A 16,470-nucleotide genomic window follows, 5' to 3' on the forward strand; every position below is an offset into this window, starting at 1 on the left:
AGCCACATAACAAGTGCTTGAAACCAGTTTCAGGTGTTATTTATTGCGCAGACAATCCAGGGGTTAAGAGCTCCAGGAGCTGCTCCACTGTGTAACAAGGCCCTAAAATTACTAAAGCTGAAAGAAGACAGCTGAACCCCTAAGAAATTTAGTCTGTTTTATGTGACTTACAAAAGAACAGACTGCGGAAACAAGACAAAAGTCTCTATAAAGTCATTCTTTTTAGAGCTTGTAAATATCTGAATCCTGAAGGACAAACTTCTGTATGTACTTAGTTTGAATGGTTGCAAACATACTAGAAACTTGTGACATGGATGATTTTTTGTCCCATTCTGAATCATAGCTACAAGTTACAAGTGGATGGATGAGTCTCTGCTGCAGCATCACTCCTCAGGTGGTTATTAGTGAACCTACTTCTGGTCCATCCTAAACCTCTGCTAGGGATGTCAGAAATAGTGTAAAGTGTGATGTATGTTTGCAGATAATACACTTCTGGAAAAATAGGACAAGATATCATCTAATCCCATTCCCTATTCAAGCTTCCTCATCTAAATTTTTCCAGAGAAGCGTTTTGTCTAATCTGCTCTTAAAACCTTTCAGCGACGGAGATTCCACAATACGTACGCGTTACAGACATGGAATTCCAAACTTCACACAATGATTTGGGGGTTGCCTTTAAAACAGCAACATATAGGTTCAGCCACCTAACTAATTATCCCACATATACTGGTAGAACTGCTCAATGTGAAAAGATGTATGAGCTGCTTTTATTTTATTTTTTCAGTTCAATGCATCTGTTGTTCCCTGCTAAGAACCATTAGCAACAACCTGGTCAGCTCTCAAGTCCTGACTCTTGCCTCAGCGGCCTCCCTTTCTAAGGGAGGCTTATAGTTCTTGGGGAGCAATGGCCCAGGATCCCTGAAAAGTAGCAAGTAGGCTGGACTCTTTTGCCAAGCAGTCTCTGGCTTGATGAATCTGAGAACTTTGCGAGTTGGAGTTATTATGCAGCCAGTCTTTACCCATCTTCGTATTTCATTCTCATGTACTTTAGTTGGTCTTTTCAAACAATACTGACGCAGGGTCAAATGGCTACAAACTGCCTATGGATAATTTTAGACTGGAAAATTAAAAGACTTCTCAGAATCAGAAGAATAACATTTTGGAAAGGCCTTTCTTTCCTGAAGCACATCCTGTTGGACAAGAAACAAATGCAAGTCTCTCAGCCTGCGTGGAGACGCAGGGACCCTGCCCCTCTGACACAGAACTGGACGTGCCTCTGGAGGAGAAGGGATCTGCCGAGGGAGCCCCGCATGTGGGGTGTGGGGCTGCGCTGCGCTACGTGCCCCCGCATGGGTAGAAAGGTCGTTCTTACAGGGTGGAAGCTATTTGGCAATCCCAGGCTCAGGGCTCTTGCTGGCAGCCAGCGAGAACCAGATGAGAACCAGGAAGTATTTCCCCCACCACGTAAATGCGATTGGCTTCTGGGTTTGGGGCATGGTGATTTTTGTGTGGTTTGGTTTGGTTTGGGGCCTTCCCTCCAGACACTGGGATGCCCCTGCAGGTACTTGGGAAACCAGCTGCCGAGGGGGGTGGTCACGCGGACTGCCGGATTTGGGAGCAGGGAGGAATCTCTGCTCCAGGCCCCGCGGGGAAGGAAGGGAAGCGGGCGGGGGTGGCTGGGGCGCCCCCCGCTGCAGCTGGGCCGAGGGCCGCGCTGCATCGGCCGGGCCGAGCCGGCCTAGGGGGACCAGCCATTGTCTGGCGAGGCGGGGAGCGGCCTCCAGGCCCGGGAGGCCCCTTGCAGCGCGGCCAGGGCCGGGCCCGCTCCTTTGTGCGGGCCGCGCCGGGGCGGGGCGGGGCCGACCCCAGCCCAGACCCTCCCCCGGGAGCCGCGGGGCCGGGGCCAGCGCCCGCCCCCCTCCCCGGCGCGGACACTCACCGCTCCGAAGCCCGGGTAGGCCATGGCGGCGCGGGCGGGGCGGGGCGGGAGCGCGAGCGGAGCCGCCGCGGCTGCTGTCACCGCGCGGAGCTGCTGTCGCCGACGCCCCGCCCCGCCGCTCGCGGCGGCCCGGCCGTCTCCCATTGGCGGGGCCGCCCGCTCGTCAGGGCGGGGCGGGGCCGGGCCTGCAGCCCTCGGGCCTGGGCCCGCTAGCCTGGAGCGCGCGGTTGTTCCCGCGCTGCCTGCGTGTGCGGGCGCTCTGCGCCTGCTTTCTGCTGTCCAGGGCATGGGCAGGAGCTGCCTTTGCTTCTGCTCCACGCTCACCCGGCACGGGAAGCAGCACCATGATGCCCAAGGTGGTGTTCCTACTGGCGGGAGGGGGAGGGACAACCACTTTCTTGGCAGGGAGAAGTCCCCTGACCCGGTCCCGCTTCCACCAGGTTGTGTCCTGCTTACCTGGCAGGGGAAACACCACGTGTCTGGGTCTGCGAAGGCAGTTTTCCTTAAGCGCTCCGGGGAGAACCGCTCTTCCGGGGCGTTGGGGCGTAAAGCTGGTTTTATTGTAGGTGGGAGGCTCCTCCCTAGCTTGCTCCTGCGGCCATATGGCATTTGAACCCCAAGCCCTGGCTTGGGCCACCACATAGGATGCCTGTCAAAAGAGGTTGGAAGTACAGGCAGTCCTCGATTTATGACGTTTCGAGTTGCAACGTTTATAAATTGATACCCTGTTTCAACTTTACGATGCCAGTTTCGACTTACGACGCTTGATGCGATGCGACACCATGCCAGCAAACAAGTTCGCTGTGTCATTCATCTCCCTGGAGAACATCTGACCACACTTGCTTGGACGCTTTCTTTAAGAAAGCAGACAAGACTCCAGAAAAACTTGCAGCCAAGACTCCTGAGAAGACTCCAGACACAAGCCCGTCAACAAGTCCAACCAAGAGCCTGTCAGCAAGTCTAGCAAAGTCACCTCAAAGAAGTCTGGCCATATCAATATGATTGCTATTTACAATAGAAATATATTAATGTAGCTATATTACTCATCTATAATTGATCGAGTACAAAATTCTGGGGTATTTTGGGGTATCGGGCCTTGGTTCAGAAACCAATCCCCTATTTATAACATTGTTTCTTATGAGAAAATTGGTTCCAAGTTACAACGTTTCGACTTAAGACCCGGTTTTCAGGAACCAATTGTGTTGTAAGTCTGAGGGCTGCCTGTATATGAAGACCCTGATGGGGGTGGAGGATGTTTGCCGGTTGTAGAGCCACTTACAGTTCTGGACAGACTCACGGATTTGGACTTGATTTGGCTTGGAACACGAACAAATTATTTACAAAAAAACAAAAAAAATGTTTGTGTCCTGCATCAGGAGTGCCCTGTGGCAGTGCAGGAACCTCCTGGTATACAGCCACACTAAGCTCGAGCAAACAGATTGCATTCAAATGTTTCTGAGTGAACTCCAGTCCTGCTACCGGAAAGCAGTGGAAGAGGACGGAGAGGTTATAGCCAACTCCACCTGGAAAAAGAGACGTTTGGCACAGGCTGTTCACTTCCCTTCTTGGGGAGGTTTTGGACAGGGAGATAGAAGAGGACAGCGATGCAGCTGGAGCTGGAGACAGCGAGAAGGACAGCAACAGGATCAGCAGCAGCAGAAGTGATGGCGACATCAACAGTGACAAGGACTGTGAATGAATTGAGAATGTAAACCCCAGACTGGGGCCTGGATGAAGGGACTGCATTTGGGTTAGGGAAGGGAAGAGGGTGGGGGTACAGGGGAAAGGGTGCATTTATTGTAATAGGTGCACAGGTTTCTTAATATGGTTCAAGAGGTGCGATGGAAAACCTATGGTAGAGGATTTATATATATATATATAATATAAAGCGGGATTTATATTATATATATATATATATATAATGATTTATTTTTAATTTTAAAAAATCACTTCTAGGGGAAGATCTTGGCTATACACTAACTTTATAAAAATAGGAGACTCCTCCCTAGCTTGCTCTTGCAGTCATATGGCTGAGGGCAAGTGAAACTCCGGGGACATCTGAACCCCAAGCTTCCATGCTTGGGCCTGCACATCGTATGCCCGCCAAAGGATTTGGAAACAGCCCCAGGTGGAGGTGGAGGATGCTTGCTGGTAACAGGGCCACACATGGTTCTTGAATGACTAGTGGATTTGGAATTGATTTGGCTTGGGACACACGAAAAAAATCCTTAAAAAAACATTTTAAAAATCCCTGCTGGGAGGGGCTGAAAGAGCAGAAAGGGGGATGAGCAGGCGAAGCTGTTCAGACAGGTTCCTCATATGTCAGCAATAACCCCTTAATAGGCTAGGAGAAAGGCATCAAATTGTCCCTTAAAGGACTGAAGTGCTTTTAGGCCTCCGTTGTTAATGTGTTTAGAGATAGTTTGATTAAATTGCAAAGCATCTCTTCACTAGGTAGTTCGGTAGTCCACAAATTGGAGAGGCTTCTCAACAAAAGATGACTAAATCCGGCTAGTGGTAGCACTTCATTTAGGGCAGGGATGTCAAAGATATGGTCCATGGGCCAGGTCTGGCCTTCAGGGCCCTATCATCCAGCACCTGGTGCTTCCCCTGGGTCTCAAGTTGGCCCATGTGCCACATGCAGCATATGCCAGACTGGTCCCTTGCATTGGGGGTGAGATGCAAGCCATACACATGCCTGCCCCAGGTGGTCTGGGGCACCCGGTGCCTGTGCTAGGACATGTTGCACACAGTATCTGTGCAGAGCCAATCTGGAACCCTCCCCTGACCCCCATGCCAGATCTAGTGCCCACTGCATCAATGCTGCCTGTTCCAGGACTATGTTGCATGTGGCACCTGCTCTGGCCAGTTGGGGATGCACACTACACATGACATGCACTCCAGCAAGTCTGGGATGGGTGTGGTATGCAGCGCAGGTCTCAGGCTGGCTAGAGCAGACACTGCCTGCAGTGCAGTCCTGGACCGGCCGGGGCAGGTACCATGGGTATTAAATCCACCGTGCAGGAGGGGTTCTGTGGTCCCACACTCTTCATGTAGCCCATGGATGCCAGATGAGTTTGGCATCCCTGATTTAGGGTGTCTGCTCTACCTTTTATTTGGTATTGGGGCCCACCTTGCTGTACCAGTGACTGCCTACATCTAACTAAAGGATGGTGTTACTTTCTTTATAGTATCTCTACATGTTTTCTATATAAGATAGGGAAGAAGCACCATTGCAGTTGGCATCAAAGAAGTGACAGGACATTTGTCATTATACCGAGTAGTTAGTCTTATTAGACTGAGGCAGCCAGAAAGGCTTTGTTTGGAATCCATAGATCTGTTGAAATAAGGTTAGGGCATTTTAAGAGGGATGGGGATGGGACTTAAGGATAGGGGTGAGGGATTTGAGAGATGAAGTGTGGTTGTTTTTGAAAATGTGGCTAAGGAAAATCTATATTTTGTCCATTTTAAAACATTCAGAAAGACCATTTCTTTGAACAGCTCTGTCACCTTCACCTTCTCCCTGCCAAGAAAGTGGTTGTCCCTCCCCCTCCCGCCAGTAGGAACACCACCTTGGGCATCATGGTGCTGCTTCCCGTGCCGGGTGAGCGTGGAGCAGAAGCAAGTTGGAGAAAGGACTTGCCAACAAAATCTCAGAGCAGCCTACAAAAGAGACCAAAATAAATAAGCAAAAAGTTGTAAATCCGTAAAAACATCAGTTTGCAAATGCTCAGTAGGGAAGTGCTAGATCTCAACAGCTTATTTTCCTGAAGATTCTGTATGTGCTTTGATACCTGTGCATGAGCTGGGGAAAAGGGATTGAGCAGGTCTTCAAATTCTGTTTCGAGTTGTTTTAGAGCTTGCAAGGTCAAGGCACAAACCCAGGCACTGAGAACAGGGAGTTCTCCTCCCTACACCAGGAAGCAAACCCCAGAGGAGGGCTAGGTAACCCCTGGCACTTACCCAGAGCATGGCATGTAAAAGCATTTTGCTTGGCATTTTGCATGGCATGGATGCCTCAGGGCAGATGGTGGGAGAGCCGTGAGGGCCCAGTCCTTGTGAAAGCGCTGCCCTGGCTCCTTCCTTCTGCCTCGAGGCACACGTGCACCCGCCACTGGCAATGAGCCAGGCCAGGGCTCCAAATATGCAGCACGGAGAACCTTTTCACATGCGCTGCATGCATCTTGCAGTGCCTCAAAAACGTATGAGGCTCTGCAAAGCACATGTTCCCACTCATCTGGATGTGCCTTATTAGTTCAAAGGGCAGCAGTAAGTGTGAAAGTACTAGAAGTTCCTGCTTGTTAAAATTCGGGACTTTCTGGTTTTCCTAACTCTTGAGTGCTTGACTTTGCAACCTCAACAATCTAAAAAACCTATTTTAAATGTAATGTGTTCCGTTATAAAAGATTCTTGTGAGCTGTCTTTTTCCTCCTTCCTCCCCAAAAGATGCAGACCTTTTTGTTTGGTAGAGAGAGAAAGCTAACATGCTTTCGCTAGAGAAGTGCTTCTTCTTTGTCCCATAAAATTTCTGGCCATGCCTATTTGATTCATGAATGCTAAAAACACCACATTTCCTCCTGTTGCTTGGATTCACAAGGGTAACTTTAGTAGATGCCAAAATAACTGAAGTGAACAATAAAGAGCCAAATCCTACTTGGTGTTAAGGTAAGTTGCATGTTGTGGTAAGAGGGGAAAGCCACTGCATTCTTCCACTGCACCTCTTACATCTATGTTCTCAACCTGTCCTCCCACTGAGGGGCACATGGAGCAGGATCTCCCCCAAGTCCTGTGGGGAGAGGCTCTTCCTAGTTTTGCCCCAGACTTGATGTTGTTGCCAGTGATCCATCATTCTCTCTTGCCATTAACTAGTGTAAGTAGTGCTACAAGGAGAAGCCTGTACTGATTTTAATTGGAGTTAAGTACCTTTGAAAATCCCACTAGGCCTGTATCAGAATCTGGAGGTGCTTAAATACCTTTAAAAATCTGACTGTGATGTTTATCTCCCTACAGCACTATTCCAGGAATAATGACTTGTGTCAGTGCTAATAGGGGGTAGTACACCAACTAGGTTGCTCAGAAAAAGTAAGGTGAAGATGTTACTTAGCAACAAGGATCTTCAAACAGAACTCCGCTCCAAATTGTGAAGGAAAATGACTAAATCAAAAAATGTAAAAACAAAAGGCTGGTGCAATGACTGGTGGTGATGGTAACATATTGGAGAAAGGAAAAAAGCAAGCTTTGGGAATCTTTCAGAAAGTAGTTTCCAGAAAAATTGAAGCAAAACTAGAAATAAAAAGAGGTCAATAAAGGCAGTAATTAAAACTACGTAGCTAATGATTGTGAAAGGAAAATGAAAGGAACACGTAGATCCGGGGCAGAGAAACCAAACAGTGAAAAAAGCTGAACACAAAGGAATATAAAAATTAAGAGGGAATTTCCAGGTCTGTGTCTAATTATTGTCCTAGACTAAACATGTTTTCCAACATTATACTGAGCTAAATCTAAAGCCTGCTAAAATCAATGGAGAAACTCAGACATCAACAGGCTTTGAATAAGACCCAGAGTTTCTCACCAAAGGCACCAAGTGATTTTCAAATACAAATTAAACCACATAATGTACACTGGAATACTATTATTAGAATATTTTATAGTTGAGGAAATTTGAGACATAAAGGACTGAAGAGTGACTTGAATGGCAATACTAGAAAGTAATATTATGTAGAAGCTTGTGTTTTTTATAGATATTCAAAATTGGTCACCTAAACTAGAACTCCTAATTGGCATTTACAAACCAAGAATACTTGGCAGTCTTCAATACTGATGTGAGTGCAGAAATGTGAAAGGGGAGCTGAGATTTTGGTTGTAATTACAATACACAAATACCAGTAGAAAAGATTAAAATGCTAACACTAGCTTTTGGAAAGTTATGTTAGGTGAAAATCAGTATGCCTTTTTCAGTGGCAAATCAGATTTTTCTTGGAAGTCATGGGTTTGTGATTATGTTAATTAGTAATTGATTTAACAATGAACATTTTGAGGCACAAATATTCTAAAAAGTTAGTATTTATGGATTCCATATATAACAATCAGATAAATCAATCAATTTAGAACAAACAATAAAAAAGATCATGTAAAATGTTTAGCACTTGATCCTTCTTTATGGATTTGTGTTAATCTCTTGAAGGAATAGGGCTTAAGTGTTTTTGATTACTCTTACTAAACAAAGTATCCCCAATATGTGTGCACACATGTACAAGAAAAGGTAGGTTAGTTCTGGAGGGGTACTCTACACCCTGGGATAGCACCTTCCCTTCACTTCCACATCTCCACTCTGAATTGGACAGAACAGTAAGTTTTGTGGGGTTTTTTCTTACCTAAAAATGACAAGAAATCCTTTAAAACACAAACCCTAATTTTGGGTGCATATTCATATTTAAATAATCTAATAAAGTCTCTAACAGTCAAATGATTTCAGATTTTCCAGCAGAGATATAGATAATCACAGCATTGTTTTACAGACAGTACTGTGGAGATGTACCACTAACAGGGTTTTTTTCTCTTGTGTCTTTTGTGTTCTTCTGTACACCCATAATCGGTGATGCACAGCCCCAATGACTTCTTTGCAAGTCCTGTGATTTTTAGTGAATTTAAAAAAAACCCTCAAGTGCTGGAGTCAAGCAGTTGCATAAGAATCTCAGCTGTCATTAAAAGAAGACTGAGTATCCATAAACTACTGAGACGGGCAGATGGGAGGGGGCGGGGGTTACACTGCTGCTCTTGCACCCCCCCACTTTTGATTTCTGTTCCACCCAAGGTTTAAAGTCAACTGGCGGACAGCAGCATTTCTAGTCAGGCTGTGCTGAGGGAGTCAATTGACTTTAGGTCTCTTTGTATCATAGTATCATAGTAGCTAGAGTCAGGAGGGACCTGAACAGATCACCTAGCCTGACCCCCTGCCACAGGCAGGAATGAATGCTGGGTTCACAAGACCCCAGACAGGTGATCATCCAACCTCCTCTTGAATTTGCCCAAGGTAGGGGCGAGGACCACTTCCCTGGGAAGTTGGTTCCAGATTTTGGCCACCCTAACTTTAAAATATTGCCTTCTGAGCTCCAACCTAAACCTATTCTCCATCAGGTTATTACCATTGTTCCTTGCCACCCCAGGTGGTGCTGGGGAGAAAAGGGCTCTGCCTATTTGCTGTTGATCTCCCCTGATGAGTTTGTAGGCAGCTACCAGGCCCCCCCTCAGCCTCCTCTTGCTGAGGCTGAACAGGTTCAGGTCCCTCAGTCTCTCCTCATAGGCCCTGCCCTGCTGCCCCTGATCATGTTAGTGGCCCTCCTCTGGACTCTATGTTGTCCACATCCCTTCTGAAGTGCAGCGCCCAGTACTGGATGCAGTACTCCAACTGCAGCCTGACCAAAGTCGCATAGAGGGGGAGTATCACCTCTCTGGACCGGCTTGAGATGCACCTTTGGATGCATGACAAGGTATGGCTGGCCTTGCTGGCTGCAGTCTGGCATTGGCAAATCGTGTTAATCATGGAGTCAGTAATGACTCCAAGATCTCTTTCCGCCTCTGTGCTTTCAAGAGGGGAACTCCCCAGCCTGTATGTATGTATGCTGTGGATTCCTTCTCCCAAGGTGCAGCACCCTGCATTTGTCTACGTTGAACCCCATCCTATTCTTGTCTGCCCACTTCTGTAGTCTAAATCTAGTTGCAGCCTCTCTCTCCCTTCAAGTGTGTCTACCTTGCCCCACATCTTAGTGTCATCAGCAAACTTGGACAGCGTGCTTTCCACCCCCTCGTCCAAGTCGCTGATGAAGATGTTAAACAGTGCAGGCCCGAGGACCAAGCCCTGGGGTACCCAACTGCTCGCATCTCGCCAGGTTGAGTACAACCCATCCACCACTACTCTGGGTGCGCCCCATCAGCCAATTTTTTACCCATCCAACCGTGTAGGCATCAAGGCCACAGTCGCTTAATTTATTGATGAGGATGGGGTGAGAGACAGTGTCAAAGGCCTTCTTAAAGTCTAGAAAGACTACGTCCACAGTGACACCATCATCCAAGGATTTAGTTACTTGGTCATAAAAGGCAATCAGGTTGGTCAGACAGGACCTGCCTTTGGTGAACCCATGCTGATTGCCCCTGAGCATGATCTCCCCTGCTGGCTCCCCACACATGTGCTCCTTGATGATTCTCTCCAAGATCTTCCCGAGCACCGAGGTGAGGCTTACAGGCCTATAGTTACTTGGGTCCTCCTTCCTCCCCTTCTTGAAAATTGGAACCACATTAGCCAGTTTCCAATCCCCTGGCACCTGGCCAGATGACCACGAATGCTCATACAGCCGGGCCAAGGGCTCCACAATGACCCCTGCCAGCTCCCTCAACACCCTTGGGTGGAGGGCATCTGGACCTGCAGATTTAAAAATGTCTAGCCCTTCCAGAAGATCCCTAACTACATCTGCTCTGACTGAAGGTCTGACAGAGCTATCCCCAAGATTGTCCCTACCTCTGGTAGGTGGGATGTCCCGGTCCCTGTTCAAGAAAACAGAGGCAAAGAAACTGTTAAAAATATCAGCTTTCTTGTCTGGTGTAGCCACAAGATTACCATTTGCGTCTTGCAGGAGCCCTACATTGCCTGGTGCCTTCTTCTTGCTCCCAATGTACTTGAAAAAGGGACTTTTTGTTGTCCTTAATCCTGGACGCTAGCCTGAGTTCCATCTCTGCCTTGGCCTTCCTAATGGCCCTCCTACACTCCTGGGCCGAGGAGGAGTACTCCTCCTTGGTGATAGCTCCTCCCTTCTACTGGTTGTACGCCCCCTTTTTAGTCTTCAGGAATTCCTGAATGCCCCTGCTGAGCCAAGGGGGTTTCTGAGCACTCTTACCCCCCTTGTAATCTACCCGATTCCTTCTAAATATTTCATTCCACAGGTGTTAAGGACCCTCTCTTCTTTTTAATGGTCTTGAGGTTCCATGATCAAGCTGCCCGTTCTTCTGCAAATCTGCTGTCTGTTAGCTGCTCCTGGTAAGGAAGCTCCTATTTCACAGCCCTGCAGATTGTTTTTAACTCATTCCATTAAAGTTATATTTGTTTTTTTTCAACCTTAAAGTGAAAAATATTGCCCTAGGTCCCTGGCATATTTGTAAAGCTTCTAGTTTACTTTTAACTGGAGAAAAATATGTTATTGTATATGTGATACTTCTGGAGGGACTGGACATATTTAAATCAGCAGGTCTTGACAATCTCCACTCCAGAGTGCTGAGGGAATTAGCAGAGGTCATTGCGGGACCCCTGGCACAGCTTTACGAGCACTCGTGGTGCTCTGGTGTGGTGCCAGAGGACTGGAAAAGGGCCAATGTGTTTCCCAGTTTCAAAAAAGGGAGGAAGAAGGACCCAGGAAACTATAAGCCTGTTAGTCTTACCTTGATCCTGGATAAGCTTTTTGAGAGAGTTATCCTGGCACATGTCTGCAAGGGGCCAGCAGGGGAGATTAGACTTAGGGGCAACCAACACGGGTTCATTAGAGGCAGGTCCTATCAGACCAACCTGGTGGCCTTCTGTGACCAGGTCACAAAATCCTGGGACGCAGGTGTCACGGTGGAAGTAGTCTTTCTGGACTTTAGGAAGGCCTTCGACACTGTCTCTCACCCCATCCTCATTAAAAAACTAGGAAACTGTGGTGTCGACACCTACACAGTCAGATGGGTCACTAACTGGCTGGAGGGCCGCACCCAGAGAGTGGTGGTGGACGGGTCATTTTCAACCTGGAGGGATGTGGGCAGTGGGGTCCCCCAGGGCTCAGTCCTCAGGCCCGCACTGTTCAACATCTTGATCAGTGACTTGGACGAGGGGGTAAAAAGCACCCTGTTCAAATTCGCGGATGACACTAAGCTGTGGGGAGAAGTGGGCACGCCAGAAGGGAGGAATAGGCTGCAATCGGACCCGGACAGGTTACAGGGGTGGGTGGATGAAAACAGGGTTTCAACACTGACAAGTGCAAGGTGCTGCACCTGGGGAGAAAGAACCAGCAGCAGACCTATAGGCTGGGGAACTCCCTTCTCATCAGTGCCAAGGCAGAAAAGGATGTTGGAGTCATTATTGATGCCAAAATGAACATGGGCCGACAGTGTGGGGACATGGCCAGGAAGGCCAACCATACCTTGTCATGCATCCACAGATGCATCACAAGTAGGTCCAAGGAGGTGATCCTCCCCCTCTATGTGATACTGGTCAGGCCGCATTTGGAGTACTGCATTCAGTTCTGGGTGCCGCACTTCAGGAGGGATGTGGACATGGAGAGGGTCCAGAGGAGGGACACTTGCATGACCAGAGGACAGCAGGGCAGGCCCTACGAGGAGAGGCTAAGGGACCTGAACCTGTTCAGCCTCCACAAGAGAAGGCTGAGGGGGGATCTAGTGGCCATTTACAACCTAGTCAGAGGGGACCAGCAGACTTTGGGGGAGTCCCTGTTCCCCCGAGCACTACCAGGAGTGACAAGAAATAATGGTCACAAGCTGGCAGAGGGTAGATTCAGGCTAGACATCAGGAGGCACTACTTCACAGTCAGGGCAGCTAGGATCTGGAACCAACTTCCAAGAGAAGTGGTGCTGGCTCCTACCCTGGGGGTCTTTAAGAGAAGGCTAGACGAACACCTTGCTAAACGACCCCAGTACTCTTTCCTGCCTATGCAGGGGGTCGGAGTTGATGATCTGCTCAGGTCCCTTCCGACCCTACCAACTAAGATACTATGATACAGCACCTCACCATTTGCATCCTCCTTTTCAACCTTCTAGGGGAATTTTGGGGAGGGGATATCGGCTGTGTTCTTTCCTATGCTGGTTTCCCATAAGGCAAGTTCGAAGTCTCTGCCCATGTCTTTGAGATGTTTAATGGCCTGGGCCTGGATTATCCAACAGCACAGGCGACTGGTAAGGGGGGACACGGGGGCAGCACATGCCCCCCCCCCCCGAGGCTGGCCCCTGACTTGGCACTGCTCAGGACAGAGCAGTTTTTTGCCCTGTGTGCCAGCGGCATGTTGGGGTGGGGGCACTAGGCTGTGGCACAGGAGTATAGTAGTGGATATGGGGCCCCCCAGACTCAGAAGGCGCCAGTCACCCCTGTCCAACAGATTGTCCAAACTCCAGCAGGAAGCCATAATTGATAACAATGAAACTTCCCATCATAAGATTGCAATAGCCAGCAGACAGAAGGGCCCTGCTTTCTGCAGAGCTAGGATCCTCCCAACCTGCGCCGGCTTCCCTCCGCCGGCAATGGGGACTTCTCCAAGCTACCCGGTGCAGCGCGGGCCTCTGAGAAGGAACCAGAGCAGGTCCTCTGGACCGCCCAGCGCCGGGACCGGGGCGGCGCCTCGGCAGCAGCTGTGCCGCAAGAATTGAAACCGAAACCGCCGACCGGAGCCTTGATAAGCCCCGGCGCCGCCCGGGACGCCGCAGAAGCTGGGGAGCCGCCATGGAGGAGAGCACTCAGGACGAGCGCTACCTCGACATGATCTCCTGCTTCAGGTCCCGCATCAAGGCCGGTCTGCGCACGGGGCCCGTGCTGGACCACCTGCCCCAGCTGGGCGCCGAGCGCGAGCGCATCCGCGCGGCGGCCGAGCAGCACGGGGAGCCGGCGGCGGCCGAGCTGCTGCTGCGCGCCGTGGAGCGGGGCCCGCACACGCCGGGCTGGTTCGCCGCCTTCGTGACCGCGCTGCAGCTCGGCGGCTGCGCCCTGGCCGCCAGCTACGCCAACCCCAGCCTGCGCGACCTGCCGTCCCCGGCCGAGGAGGCCGAGCACGACCTGTGCGTGGCGCTGCTGCAGGTGCTGCACGGCTCCCTCGTGGACCGGCTGCGGACCCGGCCGGTGGCCGACAGCTGCCTGCAGGCGGGCCTCGCCACGGAGGACGACAGGGAGCGGGTAGGTAGCGGGCCGGCGCCTGGGGATGTCCACCCCTCTAAAAAGCGTTCAACATGCACCGTCGTTTTTCCGAGGCAGCTAGTTGATGCTGCGTGTGCAAAAGCCAAGTCACCCTCAGAGAGTCTTAGCCAACTTCTGGGAGGGGGGTTGTTTTTATTTTTTAAGGAAAATTGTTCTTCCCAGCCAGATCGATTCCAAGAACCAGGTATGGTCCTACTGCCCTCAAACATCCTCCATCCCCACCTGGGGCTTCAGATGTTTCCAAATGATTTGGCCGGCTCAAGCGCCGATCCGGTGCCCCTTCCCCATAAGGCCGCAGGGGCGAGCTAGGGAGGAGTCTCCCAGTTCCATGAAGTCAGCATAAAGCCAAGATCTTCCCAAGGGAAATGAAAGTGGGAGGGTAACTATACATTACCTCTGCCAGAGCAGCGGTTATCCCCCGTCCGTGGGAGAACCAGCCTGGTGATCATGGTGTTTTCCCTGCCAACTTCCGGCTCTGCTGTCAGCACTTCTTATGACTGCTTGCCTCCAAATAAATAAATGCCTCAACTTTGACCCAACTCTCACTCCATGGGTGGTGTCTTACACTGACCAATATAAAGTGAGAAAGGAGACTTATTGCATACTTCTTTGCATATTTTTTCAGCGTGCAATAGGTTTTTAACAACTACGATCATTTTGAGCTTTCAATACAATTAATTTCATATTGAAGACCTGGCAATACTGTCTTTAGTTCCCAGGTGCCAGGAGAGGAGGACAGGGCTTAGCCTTACCTGCTCCCTCAACCTGTTACCTGGCCTCAGGATCACCAAGGCCTTGGAACAATAAACTAGTGGTGTTTTCTCTTCTTCACTGGCTGCAGTTGGTTCCTTATTGCCAGTTCCTTATTCCTGGCTCCCAGTTCCATTTTCAAAGATAATCTGTAGCCAAAAGCTTGTTATTAATGAATAACACGTTCTAAAGAGAGAGAATTTCACTAGCTATGCACAGTAACTGATTAATATGTAAAACAATATCCTATATCAAATACAGAGCTTTAAACGACGATAAAGTTGGGATGGGATTATTGGGCAAAATACTTCTTGGGCCAACCCAAACCTCCTGTTGATACCACTACCTCCCCAAATAAGCCTGAGCACTCTCCTGCCGGGCCCAAAGCACGGGTTGGCCCTGCCAGGCTGCAAACTGAAAGCCCACTGTACTAAGCATAATAGCTTGGATAAGGAATTGGCTTTTGGACTGGAATTATGGCTGGAAATCCTTCTTGGGCCACTCCACGACATGCCTTTGTACCACCAGGGACCTCTCCTGGACATCAGTGTCACTGACCTAAGTCTGGGCCAGCCAAAAGCGCAGTTTGGCCCTGCCAGGCTGCCAACTACAGCCCCCCATTCCCATTGTACTAAGTATCTGGGCTTGTCGCAGGGCACATCAGTGCCTGGCTCCTAAGGAGTGAAAGCTGCCTGGGAGAGAGCCTGGGCAGAACATAAGGGGGACAGCTGCAGGTTGCTGGGGCAACAAATGGGAGTCAGCTGGCCAGAAGGGGGCAGGGCCTGGCCCTTATAAAGCCCAGGGCTGAGGCCAGGCTGGCAGTTCTCAGCCAGCAGCCGGAGAGGCAGGAGCTCACTCAGCTCAGCTATGGGGAGAAGTCTGAGGGGCAAGTACAGCTCCTGATAGCCCTGAGAGGATTGGGCACTAAAGGTTTAGCCAGGGGGCTTTATGTTTGTGTTACAGCCAGGAGGCTTGTGTTTGTTTGGCTCTGTTATTACACCCGGAGGCTTGGGTGAGGCTGTAGGGGTTGGAGGAGGCCTCAAGCACAGGGACCCCAGAGAGTGTGGGGTGCCCTAGTGCCAAGAGGGCGCATTATTTGAATAGTGCCAGGGAAGGCGCAGCTCGCACGCCAGTGCGTGAGCAACTGGTGGTGAGGAGCGCGGCCAGTGGGTCGCGGGCGCAACCGGCGGGTTGCAGACGGGGGACCGAGACCCCAGATTGCATGCAGGGTACATAGAACCCAGCCCCAGAGAGGGGCGATTGAGCCCAAGTGGGGGCGTAGGACTTATAAGGACCTGCAGCAGTGTGCGGGGACCCCGACGCCCAGGAGGGCACAGCATACGGGGTGTATAGACCCAGCCCTAGGGAGGGGCATTTCTGAAGCCCCAGCGTGGTCGGGGCGAGCTCCCAGGACGGGGGCCATTTTGTAAGCCCAAGCGGGGCACAGCCAGACGCCAGTGAGGGCGCAGTTTATAGGGGCATAGACCCCGGCCTCAGAGAGGGGCGATTGAGCCCAGGTGTGGGCATAGGGAGCTCCAAAAAGGGGGCAGCATAGTGAGTCTCCAAAAGGGGGCAGAAGAGAGATGACAGCACTTACATCTGCGAGGCTTGGGCTGCGGTATTAGGGGAGGTTGGAACCGCAGAGCACCCCCCGGTATCGGGGCATTATAATGGGCAGCCTCCCGCTAATTAATTAATTAACATCAAGATGTGGCAGGCGAGAAGGCGGGCGGTTGCCGCAGGAGCAGGTGAGCGGGCCACAACTTGGCTTGGAAGCGATGCCTGTTACAGGGCTCAAATAAAGAACTGGCTTTTGGGCTGAGATTACTGGTGGAAA

General features: G+C 50.3%; 2 protein-coding genes and 1 long non-coding RNA gene across 3 annotated transcripts in view; 2 read left to right on the top strand and 1 right to left on the bottom strand.

Moving 5' to 3' along the window:
* The window catches only part of GCA (grancalcin), a 24,258-nt gene extending 22,209 nt beyond the window's left edge, over positions 1 to 2,049 (bottom strand). The window contains exon 1 of the mRNA XM_059727334.1: positions 1,940 to 2,049. Within this exon, the coding sequence (XP_059583317.1) occupies positions 1,940 to 1,963 (24 nt within the window). The 5' untranslated portion in view covers positions 1,964 to 2,049. The remainder of the gene's footprint in view (positions 1 to 1,939) is intronic.
* On the top strand, positions 1,421 to 8,079 carry LOC132250402 (uncharacterized). The gene is made up of 2 exons (XR_009462112.1): positions 1,421 to 1,561; positions 2,688 to 8,079. It is a non-coding gene; the product is annotated as an uncharacterized LOC132250402 (long non-coding RNA).
* Positions 8,080 to 13,289: 5,210 nt separating this feature from the next.
* The window catches only part of IFIH1 (interferon induced with helicase C domain 1), a 65,234-nt gene continuing 62,053 nt past the window's right edge, over positions 13,290 to 16,470 (top strand). The window contains exon 1 of the mRNA XM_006277996.4: positions 13,290 to 13,862. Coding sequence (XP_006278058.2) covers positions 13,416 to 13,862 — 447 coding nt within the window. The 5' untranslated portion in view covers positions 13,290 to 13,415. The remainder of the gene's footprint in view (positions 13,863 to 16,470) is intronic.

Source organism: Alligator mississippiensis, chromosome 4 (genome assembly GCF_030867095.1).
Source record: "Alligator mississippiensis isolate rAllMis1 chromosome 4, rAllMis1, whole genome shotgun sequence".
NCBI lineage: Eukaryota > Metazoa > Chordata > Crocodylia > Alligatoridae > Alligator > Alligator mississippiensis.